General features: G+C 39.0%; 3 protein-coding genes across 9 annotated transcripts in view; all 3 read right to left on the bottom strand.

Annotated features, from left to right (window-relative positions):
- Window positions 1-1,149: 1,149 nt before the first annotated feature.
- On the bottom strand, window positions 1,150-2,628 carry LOC122037244 (protein RGF1 INDUCIBLE TRANSCRIPTION FACTOR 1-like). Its single transcript, XM_042596687.1, has 4 exons — window positions 2,467-2,628; window positions 2,172-2,366; window positions 1,827-2,042; window positions 1,150-1,705 (listed from the first exon to the last, which is right to left on the bottom strand). Exons 1-4 carry the CDS (start codon window positions 2,467-2,469, stop codon window positions 1,448-1,450), a joined length of 672 nt encoding a protein of 223 aa, XP_042452621.1. The 5' UTR covers window positions 2,470-2,628; the 3' UTR covers window positions 1,150-1,447.
- Window positions 2,629-7,437: 4,809 nt separating this feature from the next.
- LOC122037253 lies at window positions 7,438-10,268 on the bottom strand. 6 transcript variants are annotated; one of them, XM_042596709.1, is made up of 4 exons: window positions 9,969-10,268; window positions 8,172-8,268; window positions 7,743-7,797; window positions 7,438-7,627 (listed from the first exon to the last, which is right to left on the bottom strand). In XM_042596709.1, exons 1-3 carry the CDS (start codon window positions 10,178-10,180, stop codon window positions 7,762-7,764), a joined length of 345 nt encoding a protein of 114 aa, XP_042452643.1. In that variant the 5' UTR covers window positions 10,181-10,268; the 3' UTR covers window positions 7,438-7,627; window positions 7,743-7,761. The 6 variants fall into 6 exon arrangements, with proteins under 6 accessions (XP_042452643.1, XP_042452651.1, XP_042452666.1 ...); XM_042596717.1 differs by having other exon boundaries at window positions 7,438-7,653; XM_042596732.1 differs by having other exon boundaries at window positions 7,743-7,826.
- Window positions 10,269-23,590: 13,322 nt separating this feature from the next.
- LOC122037286 overlaps window positions 23,591-24,140 on the bottom strand; it is a 113,005-nt gene continuing 112,455 nt past the window's right edge. The window contains exon 5 of one of the 2 annotated variants that reach the window (XM_042596753.1): window positions 23,591-23,649. The gene's annotated coding sequence lies outside the window, so the exon portion shown is untranslated. The remainder of the gene's footprint in view (window positions 23,650-24,140) is intronic. The other variant, XM_042596751.1, reaches the window with a different exon arrangement.

Consider the following 24,140-nt stretch of genomic DNA (forward strand, 5'->3'; position numbering starts at 1 on the left):
AGCAGACATGGACATGAAGAGGACGATGACTGCTACGAAATCCCTCCCGTCGATTTCACTCGCAAGCTTAATCTTGGTCTTCCCTCCGACGACGTGATCCTCCTCGCCGAAAAAGGACCAGTAAGCTTAATTCGCATTTCTCTTCATTCTGTTTTCTCTCCTTAATCCATTAAAAATTTAACTGCAAATACGATACTGGAAGAAAAGATTGCACTGAGGGATTTCCCACATCCAAGGCCTCTCTGTGCGAACTTCCCTTTCGATACTACTGCTCACGAGCGATACTGCAGCCAGGTACTCTTGTCGCAATATATTCTTCTATATTATTTTCAATTTCTTTCTGTTAAAGTTAGATTATATATGTTGTTTGGTTTAATTGGCGTTGCAGTGTTTCTGCTGTGTTTGTGAGGTAGCTGCTCCGTGCTCAAACTGGACGGGGGATGATGGGCACTACAATGCCTCAATCAAAGAGCAGAACTAGTTATTGTAATCAATGTCTGGTTGCTCATTATAGATGAATTACAAAACGTTGCTCTTATGGATTCATGATGCCCAACTGAATTGGTCATCAATTGGATCGGACCCCTTCAAACTAAGAAAAAGATCACAAGCATTTTTTAATTTGATGGCGAATCCGGTCAACTTCTCCAGGATCAGCGAGCAATCTAGTAGTTGCCAATCACATCCACTGCCTCCCAATTCATGCACTCGCTTTTGCTTTCTTTTTTTCTATCTCTCCCTCTCGACGCACTGTACGTCACGCTGTGTTCCATGCAAATCCACCTCGACGAGCAGAGACTTCTTAGTGCCGTCGACTGAAAGAAAACGCAGCACTTGCTCCACTGATCCATCTCTCCCGTGAAAACTGGACCTTTGTTCATGGGTAATCTTTTAATATAAAGAAACTGTAATATATAAATCAATTGTGAAAATCTTTCTAGAAAGATCTTGTGGAAGTTGAGTTGCCCATTAGAGAGAGGACCACCACTGACTAACCCAACGCCACAAGTGTGGCCGGTGGGGACGCCGCAAGCGACAAAGACGGCCACCACCTCAGCGGCTCAGCAGTCCGCCCACCAGAATTGAAACCAGAGGTCCTGGATCGCGCAACCTCCAAAGTCACCGTGAACAAGTTCGTTCGAGCAAAAGTAGAACAAGGAGCATTTTATTACTGCAACCTCCATGGCGTATGCTACTGCATGCACCAAACTCCAAACACCAAGCTTCTTCTGCCAAAAATATGTACACTGAGTTATTATACTCTACAATCTATCTATCTATGCAAAACCTCCTCTAATTCTTGCGTATAATCTCAAACCTTTACGATACAGATAGTTACAGCTACATTTATCAGCTACGATTAAAGGGTTCTTCATCTGCTCTGCCTTTCCTGAGAGACAGTGATTTTATTTGATTGCTTCTATCGTGTGTAGTAAGTAGCAATGGCCTAGAACTCCAGTATTAGGCTTCCAAATGGAGCTCTGTGGGGAATGCCTTTTCTCCTCTTGGCGCTGCGGAGAATGGCGGCGGTAGGCGGAGGAGTCGACGGCGTGAAGCTCTGAATCACATTGCTCTTCTCGCTGCCTCGGCTGCTGCTCGTGTACGACTCCTCCTCGGAGTCGGATTGCGCAGTTGACTTCTTCTTCAGCTTCAGCATCTTTTTCTTCTTCCTGTTAATGTAGTAGTCGGAGGCGGTGCCGGCGATCTGGAAAGCGCATTCCGTCAAACAGGTTGATCAAGATTGGATCTTTTGTTTTTTTTTCCCCTTTTTCTGGTTTAAAGATTAGATTTTGATTTCGAAGTGGAGAGGGGAGATTGATTGGCACCTTGCAGCCGAGAGAGCAGAAGCGGAAGGAGTCGAGGAGGCTCCGCTCGCAGACCTCACAGGTGTTCGTGACGCCCTTGCCGGGCCGCGGCTGAGGGCGTTCGTTGAGGAAGACAACACGGGCGCTGTTAATGATGTAGGTCTGCACGCCGGTGATGTCCAATACCTTTTGGATCTCCGACACCCTGATCACGTCGTGGTAGGACGACCTCCTTATCTGTTGCCAAAACCAGAATATCGACTTATCATCCCCAATCAGTAAAAATCCCAAGCGAGAGCAGGAATCCAGGATCAGTTCCAACTTCCAAACACACGGGGAGATAACAAAAGGAGCGAGATAGAGCACCTGGATGGCGCAGTGGCCGCCGTGCTGAGCAAGGCAAACAGAGCACAGAGCGCCATTCATGCAATCGAGGCAGTACATATTACACTCGCTCTTGTGAGAGTCCGCATGGAGCTTGCATTGAACGAAGAAGCTCGTCGACAGCAGCGGCCGCAGCCACGCCGGCCACCGTCCCACTTCCGGTCCTCCGGCACTGTCCTGTTCCATTACGCATCATCCAAAAACCCAAACCCATCAATACCCGAACTAAAATTACCAACGTAAAACCTCACCAAAACGGAGAAAATCGACGACTCACCATGATTCCTCTGCTTGCCAAAATTGAAAACAATCCAACCGATAAAAATCGCAGCTTTTCTCGCTCCTGATTCAAGTTGACAGCCAAGAGCAAAAAAGAAAAAAACAGAAGTGTGAAAAGGGAGGTAGAGGGAGGGAAGAGGGAAAGGCGAAGAGGAGTAGAGAAGAGAAGAAGGACCAAGGTTGTTCTTATCCTCTCAAAATTCCCAAGCAGAGCTTTAAGATTCGTTTTCCGCAAGGAACCTTACTTTTCTTCTCCCCATCACCCTCCATTCATTTGTTTATTCTAAAACTTACATTATATTTCCCGGATTTTTCAAAATTAATTAAGTGATTCAAGTCGATCGATTACTATTCACAAATCAAATTAAACATTTTTAAGTTGTTGAAAGTCTACAAGACTATTCAATTAAACTGCTGCATTCGGACAATATTAGTCCTATTAAGTTGTCATGAAAACAATTAACAATTGCAAAAACCAGTCTCTATTGTGGAATTTGATGGCCAATTAAATTAGAATGCAAAATGTACTGCATCAATTGGACGGAACATGGTTGAATGGAAAGGGTCAGAGTTGGATGCTTTAAATGCTGATGTGCCTCATCAAGATGGCAAACATGTCACGGCAATAGAATACTTATCGTTATTATTTTTAATTAATTGTCAAAGAGACTCCAGATTAACACCTTGATTAACTACTAAGCAAGGACGCGATTGATTAGTGAATTATGTAAGTTTCTAATGCAAGATGGTGAGCGACATCATGACACAAAAACCAGGATCGTGGGCCACCGTGCTCACTAATAAGTACAATTTGGTGGGGGCCCAATTACTTAAATTTTCTTGCTTATCTTAATGGAGGATTAGCTAATAGAGACGTAATAAAGAAGACCTAGTTGAATTAAATAATGACTAATGGCTTTAGCGATTATATTATTGGAGTGGGTCGTTACCTTATTCAGCTTAATTTTAATCAAGAAAAGAGTGATGGAACATGTGCTTGTAAAAGATAAGGATGAAAATATCTTTCTCTCCATCCTTAATTGCCTAACTAGTATTATTTTCTTAAATATTTTTCTATCCAATTATCTTTTTCTTTTAAAAAAAAAAGATCGTGCCATAAACCACTTTTTTTTAGCACTAACGTACCCATTACATTAGTGGGTTTCAAATTTCAACTTAGAGCGTGTAAACGTGTAAAACGATCACTCTGCCTTTTTTTTTTTTTCATTCAGTGCTTAGTGAAAGTGCTTTGTTTCAATGCTTTCTTTCACATTTAGATTCGCTCGATGCTCATCCATTCCACTTAATGCTAAATTCAGGCACATATTTGATGCTCTCTTATATCATTTCAATCTAAATAAACTTTGCCTCCGGTTTAACAGCTGAATAGGGAGGTTTCATGTCGCATAATGTTGGCTATTATAAGTGTGCCTCACGTGAAATTCCTTCAGACTAGTTTGGTCTATCAAGAACCATTATATAACATACTAAAGTATGAACTTTGTCAGATCTTAGCTTTCATTTATGTGGCACAAGGTCCCATTCATCCGCAGCAGCAGTTGACTCGACTTGACTTGATGGAGGTCTTTGCTTAGGTGGTCAGAGTTCCCACTCTTCCTTTCCCCTTTTCTGTAAAATAAACCTCCATTTAGTTCAGGGGAAGCTTCCGGTTAATTTCTGAAACTTTGCACACGAAAATGTTTAAATTTATTTGAAATACAGTCACCGCCAATATATATGCTATCTACCTACAGTTCAATGGCTGTAATGTGGATCGATGGAATAGATTAATCCTCCTCCTCCTTCACTCACGTTATGTTAGTTCTAGTAGATGTCTAAGATTAAGGGTGCTATCACCTTCTTTTTTTAAAAAAAAAAATCACATTATGTTAGTTCTCGTAGATGTCTAAGATTAAGGGTGGTTCATGGTGAAAGCATTATGATTAATTGAAATCAAACTAAAATATATTTCACATGATCTAATTATCAATCATATAGGCAAAACGAAATTGATTTGCAACAGCGACAAGCCAAAATAACTGATCTGAATTGGGAGTCAATGTTATTGTATCTCTTATTTGTGACAGGATGAATTCCTGTAAGCATAACGGAATGATCTTATCTAGGAATCGGATAACAGCCGGAGTTCTCCCTCAATGAGGAAGAAAGGAAAGGAAGAAGAATGTTAACAATTTAAAACACGCTTCATTTAACGCTCGAATGAAAGTAATCTAGCACTGATTAACCTGGCAAACTAAATATATATCTAACCATTATTATGAATATCTATCGAATGAAAAATTACACGACAGAAATTAACGGAGACTCTCTTCTCTATTTGAGAATGGCTCTCTGACGTCTCCTGTAAGAAGAAAATTTGCTCGCTTGTTCTGTGGCTCACGGACTTACTTCTGCCTTTCTTCATTATTGCTTATTCTCCCTGCCCTCTTCTGGTCCATACACATGCAACTGCATGTGTCATCAACCATCACACGTGAGCTTCTGCTTGCAAGACATGTGTCATACTTGGGTGGTAAGCATGCACAGCCATGATTTAGATGGAACGGCCAGTGGCAATTGGCGTGTGATGCGATGATGAAAGGGGCTCACCATATATGCTTTAAAGTAAGCAAGATCAATAGATATAGATGTTAAAAGTTAAGGAAAGAGTGAGTAGAGCGGATTAATTATGGTCGAACGAGCGGTGCGGCTAAGTGGACAGCCTAAAGTTAAGAGATAGACCCATGGCTCTCATCCTAGTTGAGCAGAGGGTGTGTCCATTCGGGAGAAATAAAGCCTTCTGATTATGGAAATGATAAGTGAAGAAAGAATGTGCTGTTCAGCACGACCGAGCAAATGTATCCCAGCCAAGCAGACACCAATCAACTCATAATGGGATTCATCTACGTATCTTCTCGTACTCTTTTAAAAGTTTGTGTCACTGACAACATAGCATATTCCACAGATAAATCGTACTTCGAAAGCTTCCAACTTATCGTAAGGAAAAATGTCAGAGATACTTTTTAACTTACCTTTTCAAGTATGCATGGGAAAACACGCACATACTTTGGGATGCATGCACAGAGACTACAATGACACACTATAAAAGGAGTTTTCTATCCACAGGAAAATGTATGCATAACTTCACCATTCTACATGTTCTTTTGCTGCAGCATTCTTGTTACTCTCAACATCACCAGAAACTAACTTGAGCATCGGAAGGCTAATGTCGGGAATCCCTCCTAGCCCAGCATTGACGCTTTTGTGTTGTAGGAACACATGGAGTCTTCGCCGCATCAAGCTTCTAGCCACATCCCCAACTTTCCGCATTCTCCTCTTTCAGACAGAAACAAATTTGGCATCGTCTGTGGGAAATTCACCTGTATCCGAAACAAAAAATGGAAGACGTCGGATGACTCACTACCGTGACACTAACGCAAGAGAATTTGGAGTTGTTGATACAAGCCCGAGCTGCCAAGATATTGGAGCAACAACCAACGGCTGGCAACTACCCAGCGAACGACCCTGCGGGATCAATGACTAGGCAGCAAGCTGATCCCAGAGCCCGAGCGAAAAACCTGGCCACGCGGAGGCAAAACAACAAGCCGACTGACCCCTTCGAAGAAGCGCCAAACGGCCCAATCCCTTACTACCATGCATTATTCCTCACACCATCAGAAGAGCAAGGCCGAGCGGAGAAACCGCAAAGTTCCTCATCAGAGGAAGCCCCCACTCAGGAGAGATGGAAAGGAAAAGCACCCTGTCTTGATGATTCTCCCCAGAAGATCAACAGGTAGTTTTCTCAAGAGATCCTGGATTGACCAATTGCCACGCCATTATAGGCTATTGATGATCGGGGAATACATGGGGGCAGCGAACCCCGAGGACCATCTGATTAAGTTTGACAACATGGCAACACTATACCAGTTTACTGATAGAGTCAAATACCAGGTATTCCTCATCACATTCTCTGGATCAGCACAGAGGTAGTTCAAGCGACTGTCGATCGGATCCATATGCAAATTCAAAGACTTCCGAACGTTATTTCTACAATACTTCGTGAGCAGTCACTATTATCAAAAGACAAATGTCGACTTGTTCATGATGAAGCAGAGGCCCAAGAAAGCATTGCGGGCCTATATTAAAAGATTTAATCAAGCATCCATGAAAGTGCTATCAACCACTCCGGAAATCTTGGTGAGTTCTTTCTAGCAAGGACTAGTAGATGGCGAGTTCTTTCGGGCACTCATCAGGAAACCTCTGAGAGACTTCGATCATTTGCTTGGGTAGATTACCGAGTACATCAACGTCGAAGAGTCCCAGACAACTCGAAAGAAGCAAGTGCTCCCCGAGATAGCCTCGGTCCTAGATCGCGAAGTGACCCACACATACCAGCCACCCAAGGGGCCCCGAGCGGGCACTATGGAGCAACACCCAAAGCCCCGAATCCATGCAATTCAGCATGTGGAGGCCGAACATACGAAGATCGTCGAGCCTAGACCATGGACGCCGCTCTTCTGTTCCTACCATCGGTCACTAACATAACACCAGAAATTGCCATCAGCTCAAGCCAAAGGCACAATGACCAACACCTTCAAGATTTCGTCGTCGATCCACTACAAGAAAAAAGCTAATAGACAACGCTTTTAAAGCGTTGTCTTTGTGCCTGAAAAAGCGTTGTTAAAGACACTGTTGTTAAAAGTCTGCTCAACGACAACGCTTTTAAAGCGTTGTCGTTTGTAGCGAAGACAATGCTTTTGCAGCACTATTACAACGCTTAAAAAACGTTGTTTTTTTACAAAGACAACACTTTTTGCAACGCTTTAAAAACGTTGTCGTTTTAAAGAAAAAAAATTTAAAAAAAATATTTGAAAATCATTATTTTTATATTTACGAAACTATTATTTTTTTTACCATGTCTAGATTCGAATTTTACATATAATCAACTCAGCTAATGATTTCAAAATCATACCAAAATAATAGAATTCTGACATTGAAGTAATATTAGTATTTAATTACATGAGAAGCTAGTAAATATCAAAATTAATACTAATTCTGTTTCAAAATAGATAGTGATATTCCTCGAACTCTTCCTAAATCCAGCTTCAGTTCCACACTGATGGAAACCATCTGTTTCTCTGTGAACTTGGAGACAGACTCTGCATCAAATTCAACAAATGTCACCCTGCCACACAACATTTCTTTCAAGATTCTAAATTGTTTGAAACAAGTACTTTCCTCTGAATAAAAACGGTTTCTAGCATTAGTTCTAACCTGAATTCGTTCCTCTTCTTCAGTATAGTAGTCCAGTCCATCCCCACTTGAGCTCCTGTTAGAACAAGCAACTCAAACAACATCCTGCAAGTTGCATGTGGTACCAAACAACTCAACCTAAAACGTAGCCATTGTTAATGTGATACCAAACAGATGCAAATGAAGTCTTTTTCACAATTTAAATCCTAATTAACTAAGTTGCATGTGCAACCATATTATGGCTAGGGAGACCAAAATACATGTACTACCCAAACTGAATCCTAGTGTCTAAAAGATTAAGATCAAGTGAATCCTATATAAACAACATAAGTTTGGATCCTCAACCAACTCACTAACTTTCATGTACTTGTGCTTTTTCTATTTTCTACCATATACTAGATCTTGAGACTATTAATCAGTGAATCATTTCAAAGGTGAAAACAAACATACAATGGCCTTTAATAGAGATCTATCATCATCTGTGAGAAATGTAACAGCATATCCTTCGCGCCCAGCTCGAGCAGTACGACCAACACGATGAAGATAACTGTGAAGTGAAATAAAACAGATCATTAGATAATGGCAAAGTGATATATAACATTACATAGAAATATAGAATAACTGTAGATCAGTGAAATGGAAATACATCAATTTGTGTCTGCAGAAAATTCAAAAAACAAGTTGAAACTGTACTAAGCAAGCACTAATACAATGTTAAGTCAATACAGAGCCTAAGTCAATCATGTCATCTGCGGCAAGCAATGCCAAGGATACCAATATAACCCTTATAATGAAATCAAGAACATGAAATATCACAAACAGAACAAAATTTCTGGAAAAGGATAATACAGAATATAGAAGATTTAAAAAAAAACAGTATAAAGACAATGTATGTCATTTACATTGAAGAAAATTATTGTAAGTCATTCAGTTTGTTTGTTGATGTCTATTATGATTTGAGTTCTGTAAAAAGCATATCAGCCTACTTCAAAGAAGCTAGGTAACAACTAAATTCTAAAAGACAAAAGATTCTTATGTTAGAGTGATTTGAGTTCTATGGAAACATAGAACTGATGTTATAAAGGAATGACTGTGAAAAGAAAAGGAATTGTGGGTTATAATCAAGGTCTTAAACACTCATCTGATGTTATGCTGCCTACTGGGAATCACTAAATACTTGCTTTATTTCCACAACAATAGGTACAACTTCCTAAGGATCATAGTGATAATCCACCAAGAAGTCATTAACTAAATGGACTGATCTATCATCTCCTTTATAAGTAAGCCTTCAATAAAATAACTTGTGGACCAACACCCCCACCCTAGAAACAGAACCTTCAATGCACAAAGAAACAAACCAAGGTAACAGGTCCTGGGGAGGTAGGAATACCACCATAGGCTCATAGTGAAGGTACACACAATCTTCCATATTGCCATAATATTATCTTGGTGTTAGCAATTATAGTATGCAATTATTCTTGTATATTTTTTCTACTGCATTAATTATTGTATAGCAAAGAAATATTAGTTTATATTTACAGAAGACTAACTATTCCTCTTCTTAGCTCATCCATGCTGTACTTTAATAGTTGAGATTCTCTACAAACTTGTTTTATTTTTAATGTCATGTGAATGCGAGCGTGCGGGGAATACTAAGAATGATTAAGTGAAGAAACAAAGTAGGATTTAAATGAGACAGAGATTGATGTTAAAATAGACTTGAAACTTTGTGTTCATTAGAACACCTATGACTTGACGCCAGCTCTCTGCTGTAGTTTGTATAGAATTCAATGAGAGAGATTTAGAACTGCCCCATAAAAATATCCATCTTTGTTTGCCACTTCAATGTCAAATGGGTCTACATACATAGTCAAATCTCTAGTTTCAATATGCAGAAAGAGGCCAATTTGGGTTTTCTATAGTTATGATAGTTTCAGAAAAAGAAGCATATGAAGAATGCATATTTTTCAAACAAAAAGGTTTTCAGTTGCTCGAAGAATGCTAAATCCCTAAATAAAAGGTGGGAAAAAAAATCTAAACAATATAGGAACTATGTATTCTCATGTACACAGCATCAGATCTGGGACAAATTGCACTCGCCATTGGCATGCTTTTACCTACTTCCAGATTGATCTACAATCGAATCACCACACTTCAAAATTTCTAATTCAAACTCTGAGTTACTGGGAGGCAGGAGAATCTCGAAACAAATGTGGAAAATCAGTAATGAAGCAGGAAGCAACTGACCTCTGAGGGACGAGGCGGCCAACAGTGCAGCCACGGAAGAGTTGGATCTCGGTCTCCTCAGCCACCGCAGTAGAAGGGAGATAGGCATGCGTTGTGAGGAGGAGGTTACGATGGATGAGGAAACCAGTGCCTGCGCCGCCGCCACCGCAGCCTCCGACGACAGAGATGGACGCGAGCGCGAGGCCTTTGGACGAGAATATGTTGTCCTTCATCCTCTCCGATCTTGAGAAGAGACGGCCGGAGGTGGGAGGGCGCGTGCCCTAGCCGCGCGAGAGGAGATGTCGCGAAAGCACTGTGTCGTTGCATGGTTAAAAGGAAACGAAGTTTTCTCCATCTCGTCCATATTGTGATGAAGATGGATGAAGATCCAGCCGTCAGATCTTGAGATAAGTGGTCTAGATCACTTAAGATTGAGATGATAACTTGACAGTAGACAACGCTTTTTAAAAATCGTTATCGTAGACACTAAAAAAAAGGCTAATAGACAACGCTTTTTACGAAGCGTTGTCTTTGACCCGTAAAAATCACTAATAGACAATAATTTTTAGAAAAGCGTTGTTTATTAATAAGAAAATAATGAAATAGACAACGTTTTTCACTAAAAGCGTTGTTAAAAAAAAATAGACAACGTTTTTTATAAAAAGCGTTGTCGTTTAAGTGTTGTAGAATCCCAATTTTCTTGTAGTGATCATCGACGCTTGATCGTTGCCATCACAGGAGAGCGGCGGCTATAAACCCATGAGCCAAAGAACATCATAGCCGAGCGACGGCTATAAACCCTTGAGCCAGAAAATATCATAGCCGAGCGGTGGCTATAAACCCTTGAGCTAGAGAGTATCACAGCTGAACGACAACTGTAAACTCTTGAGCCAAAGAACATCACAGCTTAGTAATGGCTATAAACCCTTAAGCCAAAGAGCATCATAGTCAAACGACAGCTATAAATCTTTGAGCCAGAAAACATCATAGCCGAGCGGCGACTTTAAACCCTTGAGCGAGAGATCATCACAGTCGAGTGACAGCTATAAACCCTTGAGCCAGAAAATATCACAGCCGAGCGACAGCTATAAACCCTTGAGCCAGAGAGCATCCTAATCGAGTGGTGGTTATATACTCTTAAGCTAGAGAACCTCACAAGCCGAGCGGTGGCTATAGACCTTAGAACACCTGGTCGGGAAGAAAAGAGCTCCAGAATATACTAATTATTTAGTTAGTCAGATTTATAACCTCCTTCGACTAGACTTGAGGGGAAAACTTTTGATATGGTGATGAAGAGGGACCCCACCATAAATGAGTCAAAGCAAGGAAGACAGGCTGATGCGAAAGTCAAAGTCAAGTAAAGAGTCAAAGTCGACAGAGTGGGCCAGTTACGACTGAATGAGTGGCATGGCCGAACGGGCCAGCAAGACCAAGCGGATAGTCTAAAGTTAAGAGATAAACAGACACTACAACCCATAGCCCTCATCCTAGCCAAGCGGGCGACATGTCTATTTGGGAGAAATACAACCCTTTGACTATGGAAAGGATAAGTAAAGGAAGACTGTGCTGTTCAGCACAACCGAGCGGATCTATCTCGGCCGAGCGGATGTTGATCAACCCATAATGGGATCCACCTATGTATCTCTTCGTACTCTTTTGGAAATTTGTGCCAATGACAATAGAGCATGTTCCGTAGGCAAATCGTACTTTGGAAGCTTCCAATCTATCTCGTCAAAGATATGCATGCTCACTTAAGAAAAAATATCAGGGACACTTTTTAATTTATCTTTTCATAGTATGCTTGGAAAAATGTATGCATGCTTTGAGATGCGTGCACAGAGACTACAATGACACTATAAAAAAGGGTTTTTAATCATAGGAAAAGGTATGCATAACTTTACCATTCTACACATTCTTTTGTTGCTGTGTTCTTGTTACTCTCTACATCACTGGAAACTGAATTAAACATCGGAAGGCTAACGTCATGAACCCCCCTTCCGGCCTAGTACTGACGCTTTTGTGTTGCAGGAACATGTGGAGTCTTTATCGTGTCAAGCTTCTAGGCATATCCCTAACTTTTTGTCTTCTCCGCTTTTAGGCAGGAATAGTGTGCATGCACAACCACACGTAGTATACTCATGCAATGTCATATGGCATACACATGCAATGACATGCGAGCATACCAGAGAAAGACTCATGGCAAATTCAGACTAATTTATGGGCACGTTATATATGACTGGCTGCGGTCTGTTGTATGTAATACTTTCCACATAAGAATTTTTAGGTTGGTGCAATTCAGATCTTGGATTCATATCGCCTTTGTACAATCGATCAATTGTAATGTCACTCAACCGATGTGAGGCTAATAACCCACAAGTCATGTTTCCATTTACATTTTTTCAACAATCTCTCACATGAATGAAAACAAGATATTGGATACGATGAATAGGGAAAGGGTTGGCCCAAAGGAAAAGGGGTCAATGAGTTTGTATAGGTGGCGGTCAAAATCCATGGTGGGTTAGAAAGCATAATAGATTGCCTAGCAGGGCCCCACACACTTGATCGACCCTACTGATCGAATAGGTTCCATGCGAATCCCACTCCCAGCATGGACTAGACTCGCTCAAAACTTAACTCCCTTTATTCTTGATAGGCTCTGTCTATCGGACAGTTTCCAAGTGGAACTCACTCCTAGCATAGACTGACTTAGGACTCAACTCCCCTCATTCCCGATTGACCCTACCGATATGACAGGTTCCATGCGGGCCCTACCCTAGCATGGACCAGATTCACTTGAGACTCAGCTCCCCTCACTCCTGATCGGCCCTGTCAACTAGATAGGCTCCATGTGGACCCCACCTCGATAGGTGTCGGACTCATTCGGGACTCAGCTCTCTTCACTCTCGATCGACCTTATCTATTGGAAATGCTATCCGTGGGCTCCATTCCCAACTTAGACAAGATTTGCTCGGGTTTTTGTTTTCATTCTTTCGATCGGCCTTACCAATTGAGCCGACCCTAAAAAAGTCAATGTTGACTTACTAGATTACTCATTATACTTTGCTTCCTTTGAGGATATCACTACTTCCTAGTTAGGTCATATACATAAATGGGCAACCTGAGAAGCTCATCTTTTAGCTAGCATCCCAAAAGGCCTCCCAACCCCAAAACCCAATTACTATCCTTAATGCAACACGTGAGTTTGTCAGAGGATCATATCACAGATACTTACACCATTTACATATTGATGTGATTGATGGATGCGGTATAAGTATAACAATGGGACATATTGATTGATTGCAAGATAATACCTCATTAATGTAGAGATTGTGAGAGACATTATAAAAGGGGGTCCTTCTTTGGCACAGGTACGTGCATGCACACCTACACATTTCTTACTCTTTGTTAATGTTTGCTTTGCTTTGCACCACCATCATTTCTGACTTTATCATTGTTGGTTAGTCTTAGGAAAATGTACCGGTTCCACTGTACAAAAATTTTTTGTACAAGTGTCAAACCTTTCCTTAAATAACCTATTGTGTTCTTTAGAAGTTAAATTAGGAATTGCAGACGGAACTTAATATCATTGATTCCAAATTTAACTTATCTGTTCTTAATGGTTTAGATTTGAATCGCAAGCGAAACTTAACACTATTGATTCAAATCTACCTAAGTTATTAATTCCATAAATATTAATTTCCAAAATTGGCTTCCAGGACTGCATGGCAAGGCACATGACCTTCTTGGATATGGGAGCAACCACCACCACCTAGGCAAAGCCTTTTACGGAAAGTTGATATTTATTTCCTTAAATAACTCTAGGTTAACCAAAAAGAACAATCGAATCACAAATTCGAAAAAGAAGAAAACACAAACTCGAAAAACTATTTCGAAAAACTAGATCTAATTGCCTCTTGTATTTAGAATTCTTACAAAGAAAATAACTAGTATGATGCGGAAGAAAATTACTAGTTATATCTTCTCTTTGTAAGCTAATAACCTCAAGATCTTCTGTCGTATTCCTTGCCTAGCCTTGGACGTCGTGTGGGCGACGATCCTCCAAGATGAACACCACCCAAAAGAGTCCTTCCTCTTCCTCTAGAATTCGGCCACCACCACCACCAAGGAGAAGAGAGCAAAGGGAAAGGGAGAAGGGAGAGGGCCGACCACCAAGAGATCTCCAAGCAAGAGAATAAGAGTTGTGTCTCATGAAGCTCCCTCACCCCTTCTTTTATATTACTTGCCCAAGGCAAATAAGGAAAAACTTTTACAAAAAATAAAATCATCCAAGAGTTTTTCCTTTTCTTTCCTCTTGATTGAATCAATCACCAAATTTAATTTTGTGATGATTTTAAATAATTTAATATGGCCGGCCACTTGCTTGGGCACCAAGCAAGGTGGCCGACCACCTCATTAAGGGGCAAAAGGAATTTTATTTTTATAAAATTTTACAAGAAAAACTCTTATAAAATTTTACAAGCTCTCTTTCCTAAAGTAGAAATTAAAAAAGGAAAGTTCTAAAAATTAAAACCATGTTTTAAAATTTAAAACTTCTCTTACAAAATTTCCTTTTTTAACATGATGATAGAAAATTTTAATTTTAAAACTTATCTTCCTTTTTTTCTTAAACCATTAGGATGGTTAAAAAAGGAAAGTTTTAAAACTTTTAAAACTCTCTATTAAAACATGCGACCTAATTTAAATAAGGAAAGTTTTAAAAATTAAAATCTTTCTTTTAAAACTTATAATTTTCTACAAAGAGAAGATTTTAAAAATTCAAAACACCCTTCCTATTTGAATTAATCTTGGCCGGCCCCTACAAGCTTGGTCACCAAGCAATAAGGCCGACCTCTATAAGAGGATGTGGTCGGCCATTGCGTGGTCACCAAGCAATGGTCCGGCCCCCTTCTTGGACACCAAGAAGAGCCTTACATTTGGATGGACTTGAGGCTATAATGAGGCTACGACAGGGACCTAGAGGAGAAATTGGTTTTGGCCTTCCGATGAGCTTGAGTATCCCGTGCTCACCCCGAACACACAACTCAAGTTCATCGATAATAACTCATTCCACTAGAGAGTTATTATCGCACTACCGCACCAATCCCAAATTACATTATGGACTCCTTCTTATCATGAGTGTGTTAGTCTCCCTATATTTACGATTACGAATGCCCACTAATTAAGTAAGTTACTGACAACTCACTTAATTAATATCTAGCTCCAAGACACTCAACTTCATTGTCATGTCGGACTAGGTCCACCTGCAGGGTTTAACATGACAATCCTTATGAGCTCCTCTTGGGGGCATTCTCAACCTAGATAAGTAGGACACAGATTCCTTCTATAATCAACAACACATACTATAAGTAATATCATTTCCCAACTTATCGGGCATATTGATTTATCGAGCTAAACCTCACCCTTTGATAAGTCAAAGAAATAAATATTAAATATATGTGCTTGTTATTATATTAGGATTAAGAGCACGCACTTCCATAATAACTAAGGTCTAGTTCTTTTACTAAGTCAGTACAAAAATAACTTACCTAAATGATCATACTCAATGCACTTTAAAGTGTATCAGTGTAATTTATTAGTCAAGATAAACTAATACTTAATTACACTACGACTATTCTGATAGTTTGTTCCTTTCCATCTTAGTCATGAGCAACTTGTTTATAATTTATAGAGAACCAACAACATGATCTTCTGAGTGTGACACCACACTCCATATTATCTACTATATTAATTAATTGAACAAATACATTTAACAAATAAATGCAGACATTGACCAATGTGATTCTTTTATTTCAACAAATAAATATTTACAAAAGCTAGACTTTTAGTATACACTCTAACAATAATCGGAGTAAATGCACCAGGGACCCCCTAACGATTCCCTTCTCTTCTCAAGAGTTCTTAGAACTAGTCAATCTGCATGCCACATCACCTGCAGTTCATCCTCATCGATTCCCAACAGGATCAAATTTGACATCGTTAGTGGGAACCTCTCCGCTTGAGTTAGAATATGAAGATGGATGACGCCAGAAGAATAACTGTCACTTTGTCGCAAGAGGATCTCGATTTGCTTGTGCTGGCCAAGGAACAGGCACTAGTGATGACCATCAATTTTGCTACTATATTTGATTCATAAATGCACACTTTTATGTTCTTCTCATAAGTTAAACTCTTATTTATATCACATTTCATGAATTACATTTATTCTTGGACTTAATTGTAAACTATCTCATTGTTGCGATATTTGATACTAATATTCAAATATGATCTTTGTAGGATCAAAAGGGTCAAGGACTTGATCAGATCAGACCAGACCAAATTTGGGAAGGGTAATTGAAGAGATCAAACTCTGAAGTAATATGGACCGTCCATTCAAGATTAAGAGAGATCTGAGCCATCCGTCAAGAATCTGGTCCATCCAAGCCAAGGGAGAGTAGATCACAACCAGTGATCAAGATCTGAAGATTTGGAGCAACTTCCATTGTTGAATCGATTCAAAGAAATCTTAGCCATTGAATCATATTTCAGATATGATTTAAATATCAGATGTTACAGTGGAATGGGGTGGTTCATATTCGTCAAATTTCTTAAGTAGAGAGGCGGGATCGCGAAAAGCAGAGGAGGAGCAATCTTCTTCCTCCCGTTTCCATCACCAGCGAGCAAGTGAGGTCAAGGGCACTTCCCTTCCTCCGATCATCATCCATCTTCCAGCCGGTGATGCCACTTCAACCATCTGGTTTAGATTTGATCGTGATTCTTGAGCGAAGAAGAAGCTGAGAAGTGGAGCAATATAGTGGTTTGAGTCAATTCCCTCTCCTTCCAGCTGACAATTTTCTTCCTTTGAAGCTCCGAATACATCCGATTGGATAGGAGTGTTTTCTTCTACTTCCATTGGTTCTCCATTACTGCTTCTGATCTCCATATTTCAGGATTCAAAACTGATGCTGTCACTGGATCAAAATCGATCATCTGAATTGATCGGTTCTTCATTGATCTGAGAGTGTTTGGAATTCCTAGCTCACCGAAGTTAATTTCTTCTCTTCACAGATTTCTCTTCTACATTTGTTACATTCAATTGTTAGTTAGTGTTTATTCTTCTTTCTTTTTAAATCTACGAAAATCTGAGTTAGCTTTAGTTGAGGTGATCTGATTTGTTTCCCTAGATTTGTTTAAACATTTGTTAGCTCCATTTTTGGGGATATGAATCTATAAGCATGTGCAATTTGTGAGATGGGTTCTCATCTACTATTTGATTGGATTTAATTCAGAGTGGATGAAGGTGATGACTCTAGAATTTCCCTAAAGGGGGAAACCCTCTCCCTAGGAGGAGGATGAAGTCCTCTAGTCCCAGATCCCCAATCCAAATGAGGAGAGTTCCTTTTATAGTGCAGAAAATGGGATGCTCGACATTGGTCCTATCGTTGGGCACAAATGCCTGTGTCGGGTGCGAGAGCTTTGGATTTGATGAGGCACGAACGACCGTGACAAATTGGCAAAGCCGGGCACGACCTGTGTCATTGGGCACATGCAGTCGTGGCAAGTTCGTCAAGCCGACCATGGCTCGTAAAACTAGGTACATGCACTTGTGGTGAGCCGGCTGAGCCTGGCACGGGCACCCATGTCCAGTCGTGGAGTCTCCAAACTTGAACTCTTTCCTCCAATTTTGCTCCAATTCGCATCCTATCAATAAAAATAAGTAAAGAGTAAATCTCCGAACAAAAAGAGTGGAAGTATGATATAATAATGAAATAGAGTGTAATAAACATATATTATACTCTTGAAATACAAGTAGATGTGCGTAAAAGAATGTCTAAAAATATATATAATCTACGTATATCATACCCCTAGACTTAAACCTTTGCTTTTGCTCAAGTAAAAATTTGCAATCTAGACTTCTGTGGTTAAATAGTATATCATAATCTCTAGTAATCAGTCTAATTCTATCAAATGATCTCACTGGTGAGCATGCCACAAAAGTTGTTTGAATATGACTTAAGCAATAGTTCTCCGTGCTTAGTGCAATAGTGGCCTATGTTTTTCAAATTTCAATCCCTAAGATTAGTTAAGTCGTCATAAGACCATGTTTCTTATGCCCCCAACAATAGACACTTACCTGTCATTCACATGCTTCATCCTTCTCAATCTACCCAGGGTCTCAAAAGCATGCTCGATATCAAGAGAATCATAGCAGTTATTTTTCCGATAACCTAACTCAGTCTCAAAGGGATAGCTCATTAGTTTCTACTCATGACAACTATTTTTTTTATATTTCTTATTCATTTTTTCCTAAGTGATCATAAGGTGCAACATTTGAACACAAATGCACATGAATGCAAATATAAGGATATTTTAATTTTTTCCAAATGAGCTGACATGATTCAAGGCTCATCCAGTAATCAAAATGTAGTTTGAAAAATTACTCTACCATCAAAACTAGGCAAAGTGTGGGGATATCCTAAAACAAGATCAATACTTAAACTCTTATAGTAAAAGTATTGCTCACTTTATATTAACATGGATAGAAAAAGTTAGATCACTAGATATTCTATCACTGTAAGTAATAATAACTACGTGAAATCTAGAACAAGCGTGCTAGTATTTTTACATTAAAGAACAAATAATCATGACGTGATATATAATGCAACTAGAGAAATTTATTATGTAAAAGAAATATGATTAAAACTAATTTAAATCCAATACATCCCCTAAACTTCAATCTTTCATTGTCCCAGTGAAAACAAAAAATGTAATATGGAAGAGAATTTGAAAGAAGGGTTACCAAGTGATGCGTGTCAAAGGCCTAAATCTTTCACCACTCCATCTAGTGGGCGTACTCTTCCAAAACTTTGAATTATACAAAAGAAGATTAGACAAGAAAAATCAAGTGGACATTAGGGGAAGGAAAAAAGAAAAGTAAAAAAAATTTAAACGAACATAAGAAAGAACTTGGGTTGCATCTCAAGAAGCGATTGTTTAAGGTCATTAGCTCGAACCCTTATTAAGTTTACTTAAATCATGATCTGCCGGAGTAAGATATTTTCAGACTTTCTTGTCAATTACCTAAATTGTGGAAAGAGCTATCCTTGTGTAATAACTACATGATGTACGACTCTCTCCTTTGTTGTCTCCTCAAATGGTCTTCTTGGAGGCCGGAGACGATTTAGATGGAGCATCCACTTCGGGAGTCCAATTACTTCAGTGGATGTTGGAGCCTTGTTCAGGAGAAATGGAGGCTTCAGCATCAATGGGAGTGTCCAACCTCGGGGTCTCCAGCTATCCATCACTTCACTCTGAGGGTTGCACATTAATATCATCTTCCAAATCTGACATGGTAGCAACTTCCATATTATCAAGTGATTGCATGATCAAGGTAAGTGATTCTTCGGATGTTGCTTCCATAGCACAAGTCCCTACACTTAGCTTCAATCCACAACATTAGTATCTTCATAAGCAGTGAAGAGTACACTAACATCAGTAGCATCTATAGGAGAATCAACAACTATATCAAAACCCCCATATTGACCATTATCATTATAATCATCATTAGAAAGTTCTTCATTCTTAAGTACATCGAGAAATTTGTAAGGAATCACATTTTCATCACAGAATTGCTCATCCTGTACTTGCAATGTGGTCTTCTTATGACTAGGAGTAGGAGTTTCTAAGTCTTGGAATTCTCCCAAGTGACTAGGCTCAACATATTGAACTTTAAGTGGTTTGTTTATTGTTAAATCATTTTGAAATTCTGATAGACTCTAATGTGCTTGAAAAGATTGCTCAATACATTATACTCTTCTATAATCAAAATGTTGATGACCCATCCAAGCTTGATTGTATCGCTGAGGCGGGTCGGGAATATATTGTTGTGTATTCTCATACTCAAACCCTGAATGATCCATCAATCCATAATCAGATGTGTTTGAAATTTTTTTATGCATAACTTGTTGTTGATGAAATTTCTCATTCACTTCAGATTTGATTGCTATAAATTTCTCCATAATCTTCTCCAAATTAGACTTTTATGGTTGTTGTAGAGGTGAGAATACTGGGGTTCCATATGCACAATATTAACTTGTTGCAGATGAAATTTCTCATTCGCTTCAGATTCGACTGCTATAAATTTCTCCATCATCTCCAAATTAGACTTTTGTGGTTGTTGTGGAGGCGGAGAATACTAGGGTTTCATATGCACAATATTAACTTATTGAAATATGTGTAAACAAGACAGATGAGATGAACTACCAGAGACTCTATACTCCACTTGATAAGTTCCAGAATTATAGGTTTCATTGAAGCCTCCAAATTGTTAAAAATATGGATCCATGTTTGAATAGAAAGAAATTTCCTGGTCTCACCTAAAACAATAGCAACAAATCACAAGACACAAGGGGTAATCATGGCATAACACATGGATATAAAAGTTATAAAACAGTCAAGGCACCAACAAATTTTGGATTGATAAAAAAAAAGAATGCATAATTTAAAGATAAAAAAACATCTAGAGTAACTTATATGCTAATTAACTAATGTTAATCGAAATAATCCCGAATAACGGTGTCAAAACTTGATGTGGGCAAATCCGCAGGTGCATGGAAGTGTCGCCAAGTAATAAAATATCGACCCACATGGACTGTTAATTAAGCACTAGATAAGTTCGCAAAGTAAGGTATCTAGACGATCGTGGTGGTGTGTGGTCACAAGAAAATTTAAGAGAACGAGAGTTGAGAGAGTTTTGAGGGAGAGTGAGGGAGCTGAGCATGAGAGAATTGAGGGAGAGACAGAGAAGAGAGCCGAGTTAGAGAAGTGAGTTGAAGGGTGAAATGATACTAGTAGGGTTGTAAATGAACCAAGTGTTCGTGAACAAGGTTGGTGTTCGGCTTAGTAAGAGCTTGTTTATGTTTGTTCAATATACATAAGATTAATTAAACGAACAAACTTGAACAACTCGTTAAGCTAAACAAACAAGCATGAATACATATGTGTTCAGCTCGTTAACGTTCGTGAACAACGTTCATGAACCATATTCATTAATAAAACTCTTTTCAATATGCTAAATAAATATTAAAATAAAATAAATTAATAAATTTAAATTATCAATCTTAATAATCAATCAAACAACTAAAAGTTTCAAACAATCAAACAAACTTGAATTGAGAGCTTGATAACATCTAAACGAACCAAGCTCGAACCAAGCTCAAGCCAAACTTGAATTGAGAGTTTGATAACATCTAAATGAACCAAGCTCAAGCCAAGCTTCAAACAAGCTCAAGCTCATAAAAAATAAACCAAGTCAAGCTTGAACACTCATTTCTAAAGCTTGGTTCATTTTAAGCTTGGCTCGGCTCGGCTTGGTTACCTTATCAAACAAGCTTGAACACCCCCAAAGCTCGGCTCGGCTCGGCTCGGCTTGTTTACAGCCCTAGATACTAGGACTTTGGTTTCACCCAAATGATCGTAAACACCTAATCTATGTTTGGTTTTCTATCTTCAATGAGTATTTATGTAGGTAGACTATCATATGACATCCGATTACATTTTTGGTACTACAACGACGTATCAACCCTAATCATTATCTACTTTCAGAAGGATCATAACTAGTTATCAAAACCTAGGAGAACCCTGCCACTAGATCCCTTAACCTCTAATTAACCACTTTTTCTACAATGTGACAATGAATTATGTTTGATCCATTAAGCTCCATGATGACATAGGGTTCCTTGCGGCATACCAAGTTGCACTTTCATATCCGACTCTCTACGTTTCAGTTTTCTAAGGGTCGGAGGGTTGGATTCTCCTTTCGATTCAACCCCAAACTCTCGTTGGATATGCATCTCATACTTTTGGTATTGAAGTTGTGTTAATATGGTAGATCCGGACCATAAACGACACACATTTCATCAAATAAGAAATATGCAAACTCAATAGATTAAATGAAAAAATATTCACATATCAAAAGAGCTAATCTATACATTCTAGAATCAAGAGAACTACTCCATTGCAAGAAAATTATAAACCAAAGACACTAAAAGGAGCATTCATACAATCTAAAATAGAGAATAAAGATAAGAAATACTTAAGAAGAAGATTTCCGGTGTTTTCAGAGTGATTCCTTGTGGCAGAAGTGGACAAATCATCAGAGTGGATGGAAGTGATGGCTCTAAGGTTTCCCTTAGAGGGGGAAACCCTCTCTCCAGGAGGAGGGCGAAGTCCTCTAGTCCCATATCCCCAATCTAAATGAGGAGAGGTCCTTTTATAGTGTAGACAATCGGACGCCCATCATGGGTCGTGTCGTTGGGCATGAGTACGTGCTCGTGTCAGGCACGGGAGCTTTAGATTTGATGGGGAACGACCCATGCCGCTGGGCACAAGCAGCCGTGGCAAACTGGCATAGCGGGACACAACTCGTGTTGTTGGGCACGAGCAATCGTGGCTGGTCCACCGAGCTAGGCACGCCCATGCCACTGGGCATGGACACTTGTGGTGAGTCAACCGAGTTGAGCACAACCAGTGTTGCAGGGCACGGGCGCCTGTGTTGCTAGGCACGGGCCCCCGTGTCCGACCATGGAGTCTCCAAACTTGATCTTCTTCCTCCAATTTCGTTCTTAATTATTCACGTTTTATCAATAAAAACAAATAAAGACCGGATCTCCGAATAAAATGAATGGAAGTATAAGATAATAATAAAATAAGATGCAATAAATATGGATTATAATCATGAAATACAAATAGATATACGTAAAATAATGTCTAAAATTATATATAATTGGTGGTAAAAAGACGAATACGCTCGCCCCTAGCGCCCCCATCAACCCGTCCCAAGGCCAACACGGAGGAGGTAAATCACGAGTGACTACTAGCCGTTGGAACATGATATATAATGAGCGTATATCATGTTGCGACTTTGGACGGTTACAAATCTTGCTCTGGTAAGATGCGAAAAGAGTTGCACTGGCCATGTCACAAATGAATTCAAAATAGTTAGTTTGCAAATTAGCTAATAGAGTTTTTAGTCCAACAGTTTGGACAACTGCCATCCAAATTTATTTTTAGCCATTATTTTCCATTTCTATTAGGTTTTCATATTGATTTGTTCTAAATGTTTTTAATATAAAAGTTACTACGATTGGACTTATTCAATTTTAATCAAATGTACGCCTCTATAAAGGGTGGACATATGATTTCTGTAGTGTTGACTGTAAATTGGATTCAATTGAGATGTTCCGCACAAAAAACAACTGGTCGGTTCTCTTATATTTGATTCCAGTGTGTTTTGCTAAACTTAATCCCCATTCAGTTCAGTTGAAGCCATATACAACTGAAACTGGAACTCAACCAGCCACAAAGAACTACAATTAAACCTTATTGAGTTCAGTGGAGTCCTGAAAATTTGCCTGTAATATTCGAATAGAAATAGACCGTTTAGGTTCTTGATCTCTGAGGTATACAAGTGGAATAATAATATTAGTCCAACATGTTAGGTTTTTTATTTAGTTCATGGATAATAGTTGAACCCGTCGTAGTGAAGAAGGACATGGAACAATGTTTATGAGGTTCACTAAACGAAACAAAACTTTAGGTATTTATCACATTTCTCGTCAAAACGTTTCCCTAAAATTTTTTGACTTACGTGGTTCACTCATGTAGACGCGGCATCCCAAACATCCAGATAGCGTGAGTTTGTGACCTGAAACAAAAGGTTTATGTAGCTCAGGAATGATTCTGGAGTCCAACTAGCCAAGTTGGAAAGCATGAGTGTGATAAAAATATAATTCACAATCTTAGTTATTCAGATTATCGATTATAAGTTAACTCTATAATTTATTTTCTTTGACATAATTTGGAAATGGACGGTAAGGAATATATAAGATAAAGTAATTACTTTTTCTAATTATAACAGAAATAACATTCTAGAAATGTAAACATATATTTGTGAATTGTCATCTACACAATATTTATATATTAAATCCAAGAATATGATAATCGAGCTTAAAAATATTTAACATATTGAGGGATGATGTTCGCCATTGTAGTTGTAGCTCAAAAACATTCAAGGAAAATATATAACAGATATGTAAATTTGTGTTAAATATAATTTTTGTTGGACAAACAATACGTTATCGGGAGATTTTAAGTTCAGATTTTAAGAACTTAGTTGAATTTAAAATTATACAGAAT

Source organism: Zingiber officinale, chromosome 1A (assembly GCF_018446385.1).
Source record: "Zingiber officinale cultivar Zhangliang chromosome 1A, Zo_v1.1, whole genome shotgun sequence".
Lineage (NCBI taxonomy): Eukaryota > Viridiplantae > Streptophyta > Magnoliopsida > Zingiberales > Zingiberaceae > Zingiber > Zingiber officinale.

Bases quoted from the DNA above. Each gene is read 5' to 3' on its own strand.
- LOC122037244 (XM_042596687.1), bottom strand. The intron at 2,043-2,171 runs GTGCTCTATCTC...TTTTGGCAACAG, and splicing joins GCGGCCACTGCGCCATCCAG to ATAAGGAGGTCGTCCTACCA. The intron at 1,706-1,826 runs GTGCCAATCAAT...TGCGCTTTCCAG, and splicing joins TCTGCTCTCTCGGCTGCAAG to ATCGCCGGCACCGCCTCCGA.
- LOC122037253 (XM_042596701.1), bottom strand. From the start codon at position 10,180: ATGAAGGACAACATATTCTCGTCCAAAGGCCTCGCGCTCGCGTCCATC. The intron at 8,269-9,968 runs GTCAGTTGCTTC...TTCACTTCACAG, and splicing joins GGCCGCCTCGTCCCTCAGAG to TTATCTTCATCGTGTTGGTC. The intron at 7,860-8,171 runs GTATGTTTGTTT...GCTACGTTTTAG, and splicing joins GATCTCTATTAAAGGCCATT to GTTGAGTTGTTTGGTACCAC.